The 16,870-nt window shown below is 40.8% G+C and overlaps 1 protein-coding gene across 3 annotated transcripts in view; it reads left to right on the top strand.

Annotated features, from left to right (window-relative positions):
- msrab (methionine sulfoxide reductase Ab) overlaps positions 1–16,870 on the top strand; it is a 64,664-nt gene that overhangs the window by 20,839 nt on the left and 26,955 nt on the right. For 2 of the 3 annotated variants that reach the window (XM_078796273.1, XM_058090842.2), the window contains exons 2-4: positions 11,636–11,704; positions 11,804–11,923; positions 15,739–15,843. In XM_078796273.1, the coding sequence (XP_078652399.1) occupies positions 11,686–11,704; positions 11,804–11,923; positions 15,739–15,843 (244 nt within the window). In that variant the 5' untranslated portion in view covers positions 11,636–11,685. Of the gene's footprint in view, positions 1–5,706; positions 5,780–11,635; positions 11,705–11,803; positions 11,924–15,738; positions 15,844–16,870 lie in introns of those variants that run through there. The other variant, XM_078796272.1, reaches the window with a different exon arrangement.

The following is a 16,870-nucleotide window of genomic DNA, read 5'->3' as shown; positions in this document are numbered from 1 at the left end:
CTACCTCACTTCAAAACACTCTTTTACGGAGACACACACACACACACACACACTATCACACTTTTCTTGGTCTGACTTCAACAGCGTGAAAGTATGACACAACATGCAATTTTTATTCTGTCCTCCGTTCAATCACAAACGTTAATGAATTGCTTATAAATAATGATAACACTAATAAATTCCCTTTTACTGCCATCTCATTGAGCGCTGTGTGTGTGCCTTTGTCTCTGCATACTAAGGTGACACAAGCCCCAAAGCTGTCTTCGGCTACGCCTGCTGGTAACAAGCAGCTCATAACCCAGATTTTAGCTTGCAGCCGTGAGACAGCTTATAAGTTAAAAAATATATACGTATATACAACAACAACAAAAAACACTTATTTGATATCACTGTATAAATGACAATTTCAAAAATACCAGCAGTGCTCCACCTTCTCACTTCCAAGGTACTACTGTATAGATGACAATAAAAAATAGCACATGCTCCAGCAGATACAGCAGATACAAATAACTTTGGTCTTGCTAAAAGAGCCACCTGACAGGGCTATGAAACTACTAAGTAAATACCCTTCAAACACCCTTTTTGATCTTCATTTGTTCCCAACATTTGTTCCCAATATTTGTTCCCAACATTAACCGCCACACTGTGGCTGAGGGTTAAACAGGATGTGCACACGTAAAATTTTGTGTCAAAAATATTGAATTTTGTTAACTTAATTACCACATTCGCTTTAACAGTCCTCACATATTATATTATTAAAATATTCCATTGCGATTAATTGTCCCTTTTCTGCTGCTAACTTGTAATTAATCACTTTTAATCGCAGATTAAAGGTTTTGATCTGCGTATAGTAAGTACGGGAACTCTCTTTGTGGTAAATTATTTGATATCCAACTACAACGAGAACTACATGAAATTTTATGTAAAGAGAGATCAATTTTGGAAATAGGGCCATTATTTAAAAATAATATATCGTCAGAAAGAAAACAAAATGTGGGCAAGTGACACAATCATGTTTTTTGATTACAGTGTTAGCTCAAAGTAATGATTGGGTCACTTCTGTTTATTATATTTTTAATATGTAAATACATCTTTGAGAGTGAGCGGTAGATTTGACAAATGTGTATAATACATATTTGGTTCTGAATGAGGGGGTAGTGGTTCTTTTGTTGGGACACCATGGAAAGATTCCGGTCAGATAACGGACACTTCATAGTCAACAAGCAGCATAAAAACTAGCAAACTACTATCAGCTATTTTTTTCTACGAATGCTACATTTAGGTGCATCACATAATGCCTGGTAGTTGCCGCTGCATTCAAAGACACTTGAAAATCACAGCAAACACACCCATACATGCACATGCCACCCAAATCACACTAACCAAACTTGTTCCTCTTACTCATAATAAAAGTAAGACAATGTTACAAAATGTACTACTTATAACAGATAAACTTTCCCCTTCAATTAGGTATGAAATGAATATGCAGAATTAAACCATAGCCATCCTGAGTGGACAAAAAAGTGATGCTGTAATTCAATCCAGGATGCCAACATCAGAGTGGAATAAAATATATCTAGGATGATTACTTATCTATTTATCAAGGCTCATGTCAAAATGTCATCATGACAAAGTTTATGCATATTTCTACTTGTTGTGGGGGGGGTGTAATTATACCTTGCAGATTTATTGTTGAGTTAGTGCTTGTGTTTTTGAGATAGTGATGGGTTGTTATGTTGTCACGATTCCTTGCGCATGTCTATGTGCAAATGTGGACCAAATACACATTGTGCATTACTCAGTCTGCACAAGTTAAAGATAAGATAACATAACATAAGGATTGGTTTGGAGGCCTATATAACGTGCCAAAAAAGGCTAGCAATGTTAGTCCAGCGAACGACTTTTGGATAGCATCCATTTCGGTTAGAGACGAACCTTCTAGAATGAATGATGCTAACCAAGGTTCACAAAGCTTCAAATGAGCATGACAGGACCTTTTTTGGTGGTGTGTGTGTAGGATGGGGTACAACATTATAGATTAAATTACAATCTCAAAATTAATTCAGACCCAACCATCCAACAGTATGAGTATGGAGTTTGTTTTTCAGTGAGAATATTATGCACCATTATTTGGTTTGTGTGGTAAAAAGTGGGATGGGTCGACGCTCACGACAACATATACAACATATTCAGGCAAAAACTATGGGATTTAAACTGTATTTTATTTTTTAGATATATTAATGCACCAAATTTCCAATATTTATTTGCATTTAGATAAAATTTCATGTAAGGTAGTTTTTAACAAATGTGTTTTTTATCGCTTGTCTCTGCCCACAGCCCAGTGCCAGGTCTCGACCCAGTGGTTAAAATACACAAATATGGCATACTAATGTTGTTGCCCTATTTCTTGTAACCTTTTTTGCTGAGTGCAAGTATACAAATATGTGGTTTCATCTTGTTTTTTCAATTATTGATTATTGATTTATTGATTGATTCAGTTTGAATCGAGTGCTTCCCCGCCATTACCTGCCCTCGTCTTCCTGACAAAATACATCACATGACGAACATGTGAGTGCACTGGGGGAACACATTGTTGTAGCGTCCAGAGGCCCATCTGGGCATTATGCGCATGAAGGCTCCACCCCGTCGTAGGTTCCTGCGCCGTCTGTCCAAGCAGCTCGGAGACGCCGCATGGCACAAATCTGTTCCACGGCAGGGGGGGGAGTGGCTTAGGTTTGTTTGAGTGTGTCCTTAGTCGGAGTTGTGGTATGGAACAGCATATTTGCAGTCAATAATGGCATCCCCACCTCTTTCAATAATGAACATCACTTCTATCTTGGCTTTAAAAGATGCTCCATGTTCCGACGTCCTCCCTCCCAGTTTCACTCCTGTCTTTTTAATGTACCCGCTGACCTTGGTGAGAATGATCCAGTGGCAGATTGCTACATGGTAGGGGCACACCAGCTATTATTGTCAGGCAGTGTGGGATAGACTGCCAATATTTCTTCCAAACAGGATGGGGGAGGTCTAGCATCAATCTCTGCAATCTCTGTTCCATGCTTCACCGCCATAACTCTTAACAGCAGCTTCATGGTGAAAGTGCATTTCCACAATTATATAGATATATATATATATAAATTTTATTTTTCATTCCGGTTCTCTTTTTTTTGGATGCTTTCGAAGGGTAGTGAAATGTATGCAAGGCACCGAATTAAACATGCAAATTGTGTATAAACAATATATAAATAAACAAGAGATTTGCTCAAGGGCAAATAGCGGTCTTCAAATCTAACCTTAAACAAGGTTTCTGGATATGGATATGAATAACGTCGGGCATATATTTACATGCACGGACATGAATGCCATATTCATTATGGCCCATAATGATTAATTTGAACTTGATTCCTTTCCAGGATGTAAGGAGTGTACAATCTTCAATCATTTTCAAAAACAGTACAAATAATATATGCAGTCTCAAATGTACACATACACTCACTTCAATCTTTTAGTAAATGTTGCTGAAGGTTCTACTGTGTCTCTTGACAATGCCTAGCCCTGTGAACTTCTTACTAGTAATTGTGATTGACTGCAGCTGATTTCTCTTTAAAGGGGAACTGCACTTTTTTTTTGAATTTTGTCCATCATTCACAATCTTTATGTGAAACATGAACACATTTCTTTCCCTTTTCTGTGCATTATAACACAAGAAACGAGTTAATATATGCTGCTTACAATGCTGTCATTGGGATACACCTATTTTGACTATGAAGCCCTCTAAAAAAAACCTCTAACAACATTGCGTTTGTTTGATATACATGCTGTGATCAAGCATTAGAGGGGACCTATTATGCTCATGTCCAACCCTTTGTATTGATTGTACTGTGGTCTCCTATAGAGCAGCTACACACAATAACCCGCACAGAAAATGTTTTAGATTTAGAAGAATCTGCACCTATTCCAGCTGTATTTCCTTTGATATGTGCTTCCTGCCAAAACGGTCTGTTTGAATTTATTCCACCCACGGCCCACCGGGCATGCCCACTCCGCTGTGATTGGTCACAGGCCCAAAGTGCTTCCTAACTATGAACCATATAAGGACGTCCGCCCCTCTGTGACATCACAAAGGTGATGTGAAATCGGGCGTTTTGGGACATCCCAAACTTCTTTCAGGGCTGGTAACAATGCGCAGAGGACAGAAGTTTCAGTCATGTTTTAAATAATCAAAATACGGTAACTATTACAGGTTATCATCAGTGTACATGTTAATGCATGATCACAGCATGTATATCAAACGATGCAATGTTTTCATAGTTGAAATATATGTCCCAATGACAGCATTGTGTGCTCGCTTATATTAACTCGTTTTCTCATGTTATAATGCACAGAAAAGGGAAAAGAAATGTGTTTTTATGTTTCAGACAAGGATTGTGAATAATTGGCAAAATTCAAGTGCAGTTCCTCTTCAGCATCATAAAAAAAATTTGATAGCACTTATTGGAATGGAATAATGGGAAAATATAAGAAACTCAGTGACGATCTAAGAAGCAGAAATGTGGATTTACACATGTCGGGAATGTTTTTTTGGGACCATTCTGGAAATAATGAAAATGACAAAATAATCCATTCCAACAATTTTATGCACAGTACGTCTAATTTATTTGGGTGTGTCATCAGTTTGCCATGTGCCTGGAAGAAGACCCACATTGTCACCCTAAAACCAAGTTGCAGCAACACTATCTAGACAAAAGTGCCATGTCGGTTCACAGACATGAAGTGAAACAATTAAGAATATTTGGAGTTGGTCCCATATGGATGACTTTCCGTTTTTTGAGTGTCTGTGGGGATTTTTGCCCATTCAACTGATTTTGGACCTGAGTGATTGTCTGTCTGGCAGATCTGTCTTGTGTTGAGATCCACGCTATCAGGTTGTTACCATACACTCTATAATAGAGTTCCTGTTATACTGATCCTATTAAGTTGGACACACAGTATTGTTCAAAATGTCTTCATAAGGAACGTGAGGAATTACAATTCAAGGTGTCTAGCCCAAATATTAAAAGTCTTAGGAGGTTGGCTTTGATAGATTATGGTTCAAAACAGCAAGGTGAAGTACAGGCAATGGAAAACAATTTGGAACAAGCCTGGATCTATTTTCAGTAGGCCTCATATTTCTTGCAGACCTTGCGGATGTGCTTCCCAATCTTACCCCTTCTGATTATTTTTCGGATTAACATAGACGGCAACTGAGCCATTGGTAGTTGTTGATTTGGTTGTTTGGCTATAGAACAGATTATTCTACTCACAACATCCAATTTGGGGGACCCAAAAGGTCTTCTCAGTCAGGAAAACGGAGTTTGATAAATGAGACATAACATAGGGAGTTGGGTTTTGTAGCCACACGGCCACATTGTGTTGTTCATTTGGCTGTTATCATTCTTGGACCACCTCCCCCAACAGCCTTACCTCCCCTCCCCTGTGTTACTCCCCCAAACACTCATCCTCGCCCCTTCCCATCCTCCCATACAGCAGAGGGTAGTTGGCACCAGTATAAAGCTTCAGCCTCCTCCGACGACTCGTGCCTAGCTCGTTGCCAACCTATGTGAAGCTGGGAAGAGGAGTAGCAAGAGGGAGGGAAGAGGAAGAGCAGAGAGGGAATGGACTTTTTTTTTTTTTTGGAAGGGAACAAATCGAGCAGTCTGGAAATCGACCTTACCGTCACAGGTTTTGGCATCCGCGATAGCACCTCTCCCATGCTGCGCCGCTTGGACTCCAAATTTTGGTGAGAACCACGGGGGCCACGGGTTGAACCGGAGGCTAATAAAAACCAAATGCCCACTAAAACCAGTCAAACAGAACTTTGTTATAAACACTGTAAAATATATTGTTGTTTGTTTTGCCCTGGACTCTTGATGACCACTTTACCATGACCACCCGATTTGATATTTTGATTCCGATCAACCCACACACAAACATCAGTGTAATGGCAACAATCTAGGTGACCCAAGTGTTCCGCTGTATCGTCAAAACAAAACGGTATGAAAGGAATTTTACCCATATCTTCTCCAAGTTAGGGAAACTCGCCAGCCGTTGTGGCTGTAAGGTGGGCTACTTCTTTAAGCATTTAGGGGTGTGAGTGAGAACTGGAGAAAGGAGGGAGGCTTGTGAAAAGGCGGCACCCTGGCACAGCCTGGACTTTTGCCAGCTCCTCCATGAGGGTGGGGGGGTTGAGAGGTCAGTATGAGAGTGATTAGAATGTGTTGGGAAGAAGAGCACGAGGCATGATGGGAAAGTATAAAGTGAAGATGGTGAGCACAGTTTGACTTTGGAGTCCGGTGTTTGTGTGTATTTGTTACTCCTACCAATAACAAATAAATCCAAGCCAATCAGCTATTTTGATGAAAGTTTGTTGAGTCAGTGGGAGGGTTTGTTATTTAGTTGGGTTTTGCAGGAACTACAAAATTGTGTACAATTTTGGCAGGAGGAAACACGTTACATTTTGGTGCAGATCCTGGTATTTACAGTTCACTTGCATTAGGGCCTACTGGGGCAGTCATCCTGCAGTGCATGTTGGAAAAAGCTTGAGGTGTGTGACCGTTATCATTACTGCCTCCTACAGTATTAGAGTGAAATTCCAGGCAGTGTATCACAAGGTCATTTCATGATTATTTTTAAACAGTTTTGCATACAAACAACATTATCAAAAGGTTAAATTGACCGGCAAAACCAATGGAAGATACTGTAATGTAAGCATGGGCCCATATGAAATTCTGACAGTATGATAACCTCGGGCAAAAATATCACTGTTTCACAATATCATCATTCCAGCTCAAAAATGTGTTATTTTGAAATATATTTAGGGCGGCACGGCAGTCTAGTGGTTAGCGCGCAGACCTCACAGCTAGGAGAGGGTTCAATTCCACCCTCGGCCATCTCTGTGTGGAGTTTGCATGTTCTCCCCATGCACGCGTGGGTTTTCTCCGGGTACTCCGGTTTCCTCCCACATTCCAAAAACAAATTGTCCTATAGGTATGAATGTGAGTGTGAATGGTTGTTTGTCTATATGTGCCCTGTGATTGGCTGGCCACCAGTCCAGGGTGTACCCCACCTCTTGCCCGAAGACAGCTGGGATAGGCTCCCTCGTGAGGAAAAGCGGTAGAAAATGAATGAATGAATGAAATATATTTATTGAAAATAGAATAAAAATAATTTGTAACCATATAATGGAACACGCCAACAGTAAAAAGAACTGAATTCTTTATATAAATAACTAAAATGCAGTTTTCAGTGCAGCCTACTGTAGCTAATCCTGCAACTCAAGCAGAATTAAAATAAATGCAATCAAACGGCTCGCAACATAAATAAGAAAAAAACCTTCATAATGTTATGTAAATGTGCAGGTCACACTTTTCCGCAAACTTCTGTTGCCAGGTTAAGTGATTGTTGTGAGCAACTGAAATGTTTAATGTTTGTTGTTGCTTGTTGTTCAGTGGAGAGTAAACAGTTCAAACCACTTATCCTCAATTCCTCCACATTTGGTGACCCTCGCCGTTAGTAATATGTCAACCAGAACGACAATGTCGACAACATCTCGGCCACTGCTCAGTGCTAACGAGGCACTATCTATGCCACTATCACCGCTGTCTATGCTCGACTTTTGGCAAGACAACCCATGGTTTTCAACACATCGAAGCAATTTCATATATGCATGTTATTAAAATAATAGTTTACTCTGTTTCTCAGTTTTCAACCATGAAACAATAAGCAACCTAAACAGTGTCAAGTAGTTATTTGTCTATCTTGGATGGATTGCATCGTCGTCTTATATACTGCCTGAAGTCATGGAGAGCTGAAAGCTTCTCTCATCTTTTGCATCTTCTTGGCCATTTAGTCATGTTGCTGCTTTGGCAGGCCGCTCTCTCCTCCTCCCACTCCTCCTCCTCCACCACACTTGTCTCACTCATTCTCCTCACACTCACTGATTCGCCATATTCAGTACTTTTTTATTTATCACTTTGGTCAGAAATGTTCATATAGTAGGAGGTGGAGGAAGACTGCTTTTGTTTTCCTTCCACCTATACGTTATCCTTTTTTTTGTTGTTTGTTTAACTGAGAAAGTACACTCACAGATGTACATCTTGGTTTCGGCTGACAGAGCTCTTTAACATGGCTTGGCACTACTGCACAAAGACAGAACAGGACTGCCTGAGGGCTGCAAGTGACAATTTAGGAGTTTATGCCACTGCAATCTGTTACTACACACAAGAAAATAAATTTGGTGTCATTCTAAACCAGGGGTCTCAAACACGCGGCCCGTGGGCCAAATGTGGCCCGCAGGACACTAGTTTGAGGCCCCTGCCTTGATATGAAAGTTTAATGTTAGTGCGGCCCGCACAAGTTGATATGGATGCTGTATGGTATCATGTACCCAGAAAAAATTATTACGTTTGATTAATGTTCATGTTAAAGGTTAAATAACTGTTAATAGTTATCCTCCCTATCCGTGTGGAAGTGGTAAGTTTTTGGCTATTTAAGTTTAAAGGAAATAACTTGAAGGCTACCGTTTAGGTCGCTAGCTCTCTAGTTTGCGAGTTAGCATGTGTCTCAAAACCCTGCAGTTGCGCAATATGTTGTAAATAAAAAGAGTATAAATGTGACTATAGTCGTGTTTTGTCATGTCTACAGGGCTCTAATAATGCTTTGTTAATTTTAATCTGAAAAAAATAATTTGTCTACCCACCAACTATATGTGTTTTTTTTAGTTTTTATTATTTGCCGTTTTATGATTTTTATTATATTTATTTATTTATTACTGATTGATTTTCTTTATTCTTGATTTGTGTATTTATTTTTCATCTTATTTTGTGTAGAAAAATAAAAAGTAAGATATTTGAGAACAGTGGAATGTTTTATCAGAGCTTTTCTTGTAGAAAATTGGAACCAAAGCAAAGTTTTTTAAATTTTGTTGTTTTTAATAAATGCGTTTTTTTTTTTTGGAAAACCTGATGCGGCCCAGTCTCACCCAGACCCGAGCTCCAGTGGCCCCCAAGTAAATTGAGTTTGAGACCCCTGTTCTAAACCCTTAAATGTATAATTTTGCAGATAGTTTCCAAAAGAAACATTAGGATTTTAATACAGTGGATGTGTATGTAACATAGCAGTCTTCCTATTGCAACAAAAGTCTCTTTTACACAGGCATCATGCAGTCACAGAAGTACCTTTGCCTTTTACACAGAACCCAGTGATGCGGAATACTGCTGCAATTGTGTATGCTTTCACACAACAGAACATCACATATGTACTGTACTGTATATAATACATGTCTGACACTGACAATTGTTCTTAACACAAAGGTGCAGAAAAGTGGAATATTCCCAGGGTGATTTTATCTCCCATTCCGCGTAGGTGCTGTTCACACAGAACAGAATGTCCGCAAAATGTCTGTATTTAGTGGGCTGTGTGAAAAGGGCTAGCGAGTCATTTCTGCCTCAACTAGACAGACTGGTTGTTGCTCTGTTATTCAAACAGTGTTCTTTACGAACGAGGCAGGACAAATAGATTCTAAGAGTAATCGCTTCATCAAAAATTTACTGCAGGTAACTACAGGTCTTTGGCCTGCTGTTGCAGGATAACACCATGTAGGAAATGAACTCTTATCACTCAGATTAGACTTTGTTTGCATTCAGGTCTTTGTCAGACATCGTATCGCCTAAGCAGCTCTCTCAGCATATCTCGCCTTGACCTCAGGAGCGACTATCCATTATTGCCGTGTGACGAAGCTCACAGTGCACCCAGTGGCCCTATTTATCTGTAGACTAATATTAGTGGTTGCAGTACAAACCAGCCTTGCTTAGCGGAGATTTGCTCGCTAAGTCACCTCAGTCTTCTTAGCTAACACTAATCCCCGCCCCCCCGCACATCTGCGGGCTGCGCAGACACTACATGCATGCCTAGTTTGCACACACTGACTTCCTTTTTAGCGCACTAATGCCGCGCAGCACCCGTTGGCAGTTAAGCGCCAGCCCCTTGCCACCTCTCAGCACTTTGTACTAACACTATCTCCAGGGTTCCTACGCAAGTATGGAAACATATGGAATTTGATTTTATAAATGTCTAGCTTTGGAAAAGTATGAGGAAAATATTCACGTTTCAAAGATTGTTATTCCTGTCTTAAAAGATACAATTTTGAATAACTTCATTTAAAATAATCTTTTCTAAGGAGTGTGAGAGCACATAGTAGGCGACATATTCAGCATAATGAAAATAAACTAAAAAAAAAAATTAAAATAAAAAAATTACAAAAATTTATTTCATAAATTTACTTGATACAAGGGCTGCAACTAATGATTATTTTTGTAGTCAGTTAATCTGAAACATTTCAATTAATCAAGTAATTGAGTAACCAAACCAGACCAAATCAATACGAAGTAAACACAAACAGTTAGTGGTTTGGTCCGCATCAAAAAAGATAATGAATGAAATTCATTCTTGAAATAATCAAGAATGTTGATCACTGAGATGACAGAGTCAAAGCAACTGTGTGTGTGAATATCTTGTTTTGTCTGTGAATATTCTCACTTATCCAGGTCATTGTATTCTCAGGGCATTGACTCAATCACAACAGGACTGTTCAGGTTGTCTTAGAAGACATTTTGCCTTTCATCCGAGCAGGCTTTAGTCCATGCTCAATGACTATGTGGGGCAAACACTAGTCCGACTACATAGGACAGCTCTAGTCTGATATAAAGACAGGTCTGCTTTCATAGATGAGGAAGGGGATTTTACAATATTTACATTTTAGAGACTGAGGATATGTCAATGTGGGTTTTTTTCATGGGACCCAGAATTCCTGGCTGCACCCCTGCTCGTACGATCGCTGCAGTCTGTCATTGTACTAGCCACAGGCGATTGGATTTTGTGATTGGCAGATGCCGATCACATGATTTTTGACGGAAATCAGTTGATACTGATCAGTGACCCCAAATTTTTTGTAATTTTTGTTTCAATTTGTGGAAAGAAAGTTCAACAGTTAAAAGCCTCATGCCTTAGATCATACATGCAATGTTCAAAATGTACCTGCATATTGTTTTTTGACATATTAAATTTAAATAGGGGTCGAGTGGTTAGCGCGCAGACCTTACAGCTAGGAGACCAGGGTTCAAATCCACCCTCGGCCATCTCTGTGTGGAGTTTGCATGTTCTCCCCGTGCATGCGTGGGTTTTCTCCGGGTACTCCGGTTTCCTCCCACATTCCAAAAACATGCTAGCCCAAATTGTCCATAGGTATGAATGTGAGTGTGAATGGTTGTTTGTCTATATGTGCCCTGTGATTGGCTGGCGACCAGTCCAGGGTGTACCCCGCCTCTAGCCCAAAGACAGCTGGGATAGGCTCCAGCACCCCCCGCGACCCTCGTGAGGAAAAGCGGTAGAAAATGAATGAATGAATGAAATTTAAAAAGGCCATGTTAAAATATTGAACCCAATATCGTCTATTTCCTCATCTCATGATCTTAGTGTGTCCTGACACCCTTACAGACATTCATAGGCCTTTTAACACATTTTATAGGCCTTTTTGTATGCATACTGTTGTATAATAATTTAATAGTTCATCCTAACTTTTCCCTTTTTTCATGCACAGACAGACACGCAGTCAATGGCAATACCACCGTGCACCCTTTTCCAGAGGGCATGGGGATCATCATGTTTGGTAAGATGATCTAATCCCATTTCGTCATTTTTTACACTCAGTTATCAGTTATAATAAAATGATGCCATAAGCAGCACTGATGTTTTTTTTTACATGCAGGTATGGGTTGCTTCTGGGGAGCTGAGAAACTTTTTTGGAAGCTTCCGGGGGTCTTCTCCACACAGGTGGGCTTCGCCGGTGGCTTTACCCCCAATCCCACCTACCACGAGGTCTGCTCAGGTAATAAACTCCGCCCCCTCGCTTTTGCCACAGATGAATATTAGGTCCAATTCCCTTTGAGGAGTGGACTGTCAAGACACCCCGCTGCATTTTGACACCATAAAAGAGAGAAAATTAAAAAGGCAAAAGGACCACAGTCAGACTCATTATAGCGCTCACATCTTCCCCTCCGCCTTCCCTTCATCTGCAGGCAACTTCTACACCGAATGCACTGCTCCAGATGGGCTGCATTCCCCCCTCCCACCAATCCCCCTCTACCATCCCCACCCACCCATGACCTACTTGTAAGGATTGGGCTCCGTTCTGTTCTATGCGATGCTTTGCTATGCTGTACTGTTCTGTGGTGTGCTGCGGCATCTCTCAGCAGAGTTTACCATGTATGAAGCGCCATCAACGAGATGCTTTCCCTGAGACTGATTTGGCATAGCGGAGGTAAAGGCATAAATCTCAGAGCCGTCAAACATCCTGGTTACCTGTCGGTCTGTGTGTGTGTGTTCCCATTTTCCTCATCAAGATTCTAATAGATTCATGTAGGGCATTGATATATAATTCAAATGAAGATGTCTGGCTCTGTTTGACTCTTGCACACTTCTCGCGTGCTTTAATTATGAACTCCTCCCTCGCCGTGGGCACACAGAGAACAAGCACAGAGTCCCGATGGCGGACACAGCAGGATTGGACGTGGAAAAGGACGCCAGAGGCGCTTTTGTTGGCAGACATTCTGATTGTAGAAACCCTTCAAGGGAATGCGCTTCAGCTATAGGATGACAGGAAAAAAACAGATTGAGAGCTGTATCATAGAGAAGGAAGAGGGAGGGCGGAAATAAACTTTTTTGACAGGGGAAGAACATTTGAAGGAAAGGATGGTGGCCTGTCTGTCAGTAGAGAAGGTGCTGGTGTTGCTCCAGTGGCCGTGACGGGGAAGAACAGTGCGACTGCACCGGACCAAAGAGCTGTCAACACAACAGGGTCAGGATGGTCAAAGAAAAACAGACAGAAGAGAATGATGGAACGGCTAGTGAGGCCACATAAAAGGGCAGACTCAAGACTTGGATGGTCTGACGTAATAGGTTAAAGAGTTGTACAAATTACTATAATGTAAGATATTATTCATTTCCATGGCAGTATTACACCCAGTAAGTATTCGAACAAATAAATACCTCAAATAAATTTGAACCATCACAAATAGATTTGGTTTGCATGTTCTCCCCGTGCATGCGTGGGTTTTCTCCGGGTACTCCGGTTTCCTCCCACATTCCAAAAACATGCTAGGTTAATTGGCGACTCCAAATTATATGAATGTGAGTGTGAATGGTTGTTTGTCTATATGTGCCCTGTGATTGGCTGACGACCAGTCCAGGGTGTACCCCACCTCTCGCCCGAAGAGAGCTGGGATAGGCTCCAGCACCCCCGCGACTCTCATGAGGATAAGCGGTAGAAAATGAATGAATGAATGAACAAATAGATTTGGCGCTATCTGTTCGCCTTTGCTCATTAGATAATAAGATGTAGCAAGAAGGATCAGTGTTGCAAACAAATGCAACTTCTACATTCTACACTGGTCACAAAGTGTCATTAATGTCAATGGCATCTTAACTTAGCTTCTTAACACACCTCATAAGCACGCACATGGTCTGCCAGAGAATACGATGTAGCAAGAGGGATCAGTGTAGCAAACACATGTAACTTTTACGTTCTACACTGGTCACAAGGTGTCATTAATGTTACAGTAATGCAGTGCTTTGTACTTTTTTTTTGTCATGCCCCCCCCCCACCCACAAGGGACAGAAATGTTTTTGCTTAAATGTTTTCAATTATCTGTACAGACTAGGCAAAACGGAGAGCATACAAGCATATTCAAGAGCCAAATTGCATGTTGAGTACTATAAATTTAGACACATTGGTAGGTCTGCATTGAAATGAAAGCCTCTCACTTGCCCCCCCACCCCCCCACAGTTGCAGGTTTGAATGATCTCACAGCATACAACTCTGAACCCCTGACATCACTTCCTTTCTGCCCACTCATCTCCTCTAGTTCCCCACATGAGCACGGGTTTTATGTCATAAATGGTGCATAGATGTGCAAAGAAGACTGTAGGGGTGTTACTTCACGTGTACAAGGCTCTAATAATGTTGAACAAATTTAGAAGGTTGTAGACAGGTTTTCTATGCTTTAACTACATAGATATCCCATTTATAAATAAGGAATCCTATTTTACGGATACTCGCTTATCACATTTGGGTCTGGAACCAATTAATTATTACTGTATATGCTAACTTTCTTTCAATGTGGTTGTACATGTCTTACTTTTTGGAAGTACCTTGTCCATCACCAGTCAGGATAAACAGTGATGAATCACACACATTAAGAATAACTGAGCACATGTACATTAAGATTGAGGACACGTTCCCGCTCACAGCCCTACAGCGTTCCGACAAAAAGCACTAAGAAGCAAAGATTTCTTTCCTCACTTTAAAGGTAGAGAAAGTTTTGACTGCAGGGGGTGAGAGGACAGCGTACTTTGTCAAAGTCACAACGGCATCCATCCTGACGCACTCCCTCAAGGCGTTTTCGCACCTGCCTTGTACAGTTGGGCTGAATTGAACGGTTCATTTACCCCCTCGGTGAAGTCTATTTGGACAGGTGTGAATGCAGCGATCACACACAGCGGATCAAAACAACCGGACGTTGTTGGAAGATGCTGTGTCGATCTGGTGGCAAAAAGAAAAGTTTGTGGCGGAAACATGCTATCCGCCATACAGGAATGTAGAAGGCCTACTTCCTGTAATTGCAGTTTTATTTCTTTAGCAATATGCCCATAAACAGACGTTCCAAAGGGTTTGTTGGGAAGGTTTTGTTTGCTTGTTTGATGAAAGTGCAATACTGTCACACTACTTGTCCATTTAGAGAGGACACTAATCAAGGAAAGTGTAAACAAAGTGTTCAGTGCCGTCATTGGGGGAATAAAGTAGCCTCTAGCAACACGAGTACAATTAAATTAAAAAGGGTGATGTGATGGTGCAAAAGGCCATTGCCATCCACATGGCTTTTCACCCTGTTAGTTGAAGGGTCCTTGAAAACAACAACATCTACTGTCACCATTCAGGTGTCATGATGGTTGTATGCATATTTTGCATACTTTTGCAACTGCAAAGTGTTTTTTTTTTTTTTTCTGGAATCATTAGAGTGGAAGGAGTAGAGATTGGCAGAGAGATTAAAACGTGCCGAGATTTCTCGTTTGGAGAAAAGCTGTTGCACAAGAACAGGGCAGCCATCATTACTATGAATGGTAATACAGTTTAATATGGAAGTGGCAGGGCAGCGGTTAGCACGCAGACCTCACAGCTAGGAGACCAGGGTTCAATTCCACCCTCGGGCATCTCTGTGTGGAGTTTGCATGTTCTCCCCGTGCATACGTGGGTTTTCTCCGGGTACTCCGGTTTCCTCCCACATTCCAAAAACATGCTAGGTTAATTGTTTAGGCATGAATGTGAGTGTGAATGGTTGTTTGTGCCCTGTGATTGGCTGGCGATCAGTCCAGGGTGTACCCCGCCTCTCGCCCGAAGACAGCTGGGATAGGCTCCAGCACCCCCGCGACCCTCGTGAGGAAAAAGCGGTAGAAAATGAATGAATGAATGAATTTTATATACACCATCATCTTTTTATGTTTTATTGTTTTTCTCCTGCTGTTTAAACACTTTTTTTGGTGTAAGCAATTGTAGAATCCCACAAAAAGTCCTAATGGTCCTGGCAGTTGAAAATAAGTGTGAATGTGATTTGATCAACCAAATCACATTTGTGTTCCTTCCTGCAGGCCTTACTGGACACACCGAGGTTGTGAGGGTTGTCTTCTCTCCTGAAGACATCAGCCTGGAGGTGCTGCTGAAGCACTTTTGGGAGAACCATGATCCGACACAAGGTAGTCGATGCGTCGCTCACTCGCACACACAAAACTCCACACAAAAACGTCGCCTATCACACAAGAAGAATCCCGAAGGGGCAAAGGGTGTATTAGAGCAGAAGGATGCTGCCCAGACGTGCACACGTGTACGTTGTGGTGGGGAGGGATGTCTCATGGGTGTAAGTCAATGCCAGACAGTGTTAGTGTGTCTCAGCTCCATCCATCCATACAGACACATGCCAGTATGGTGGATGAAGTCCCCCTAAAACCACGTCTGTGTAGCTTCTCAGTCGTCCTGGTAATCCACAATGGTTGAATTACGGCAATATTGACGATGTTTAACCTTCAATCCTAAAATGCAAAAAAAAAAAATCTATAGTGATAGTTAGGAGGGGTGTCATGAGTCAGTTCACGAGACAAGACGCAAGACTATAAGAACGACACAAGATTTTAACATTACTTTGAAGAAAATTGTAATTAAGAAAATATGACGCTATATTGCAATCTTTTTTTTTTTTTAAAGCTTTATTTTTATACCATGTGTTTTTCATATTCAGGTGGACAGTGACTGCCGTACACCACATGAGGAAATTAAATAACTGATATAGATACTCATGATTATATCAAACTACATTTCTTTTTTGCCCTTATGAATGACAGTAAACTAGCTGTCAGATTTTAAGTTCACATACTCTATGAGGTGTGATGTTTGACACTTATAGTTTTATTGTTGAAATTGTGATCTATTCATGTACTTTTTGGGTACCATATTGAGTAAAAACCTGTAAAACTATTTTTTTAGTTGGTCATTATACTTATAGTGGCCATCATACTAAGAGATCAGTAGGGTAAAACTACCTAATGTACGTATATATATATATATATATATATATGCTCAACAGTTAAGGGGACTGTAAGCAACTCTCTTCAAATGACATTTTGTGAAACAAAAAATACAAGAACACCACCAATTCTGGTTGTGTAGATGTTACAAGTAGTGGCAAAAAAACACATTGTACAGTATGTTATACATTTTTCACAATTC

This window comes from Doryrhamphus excisus, linkage group LG14 (genome assembly GCF_037039965.1).
Source record: "Doryrhamphus excisus strain RoL-2023G ecotype Guam linkage group LG14, RoL_Dexc_Guam_v1.1, whole genome shotgun sequence".
NCBI classification, from domain to species: Eukaryota; Metazoa; Chordata; class Actinopteri; order Syngnathiformes; family Syngnathidae; genus Doryrhamphus; species Doryrhamphus excisus.
This window is presented reverse-complemented; position numbering and strand designations above follow the sequence as displayed.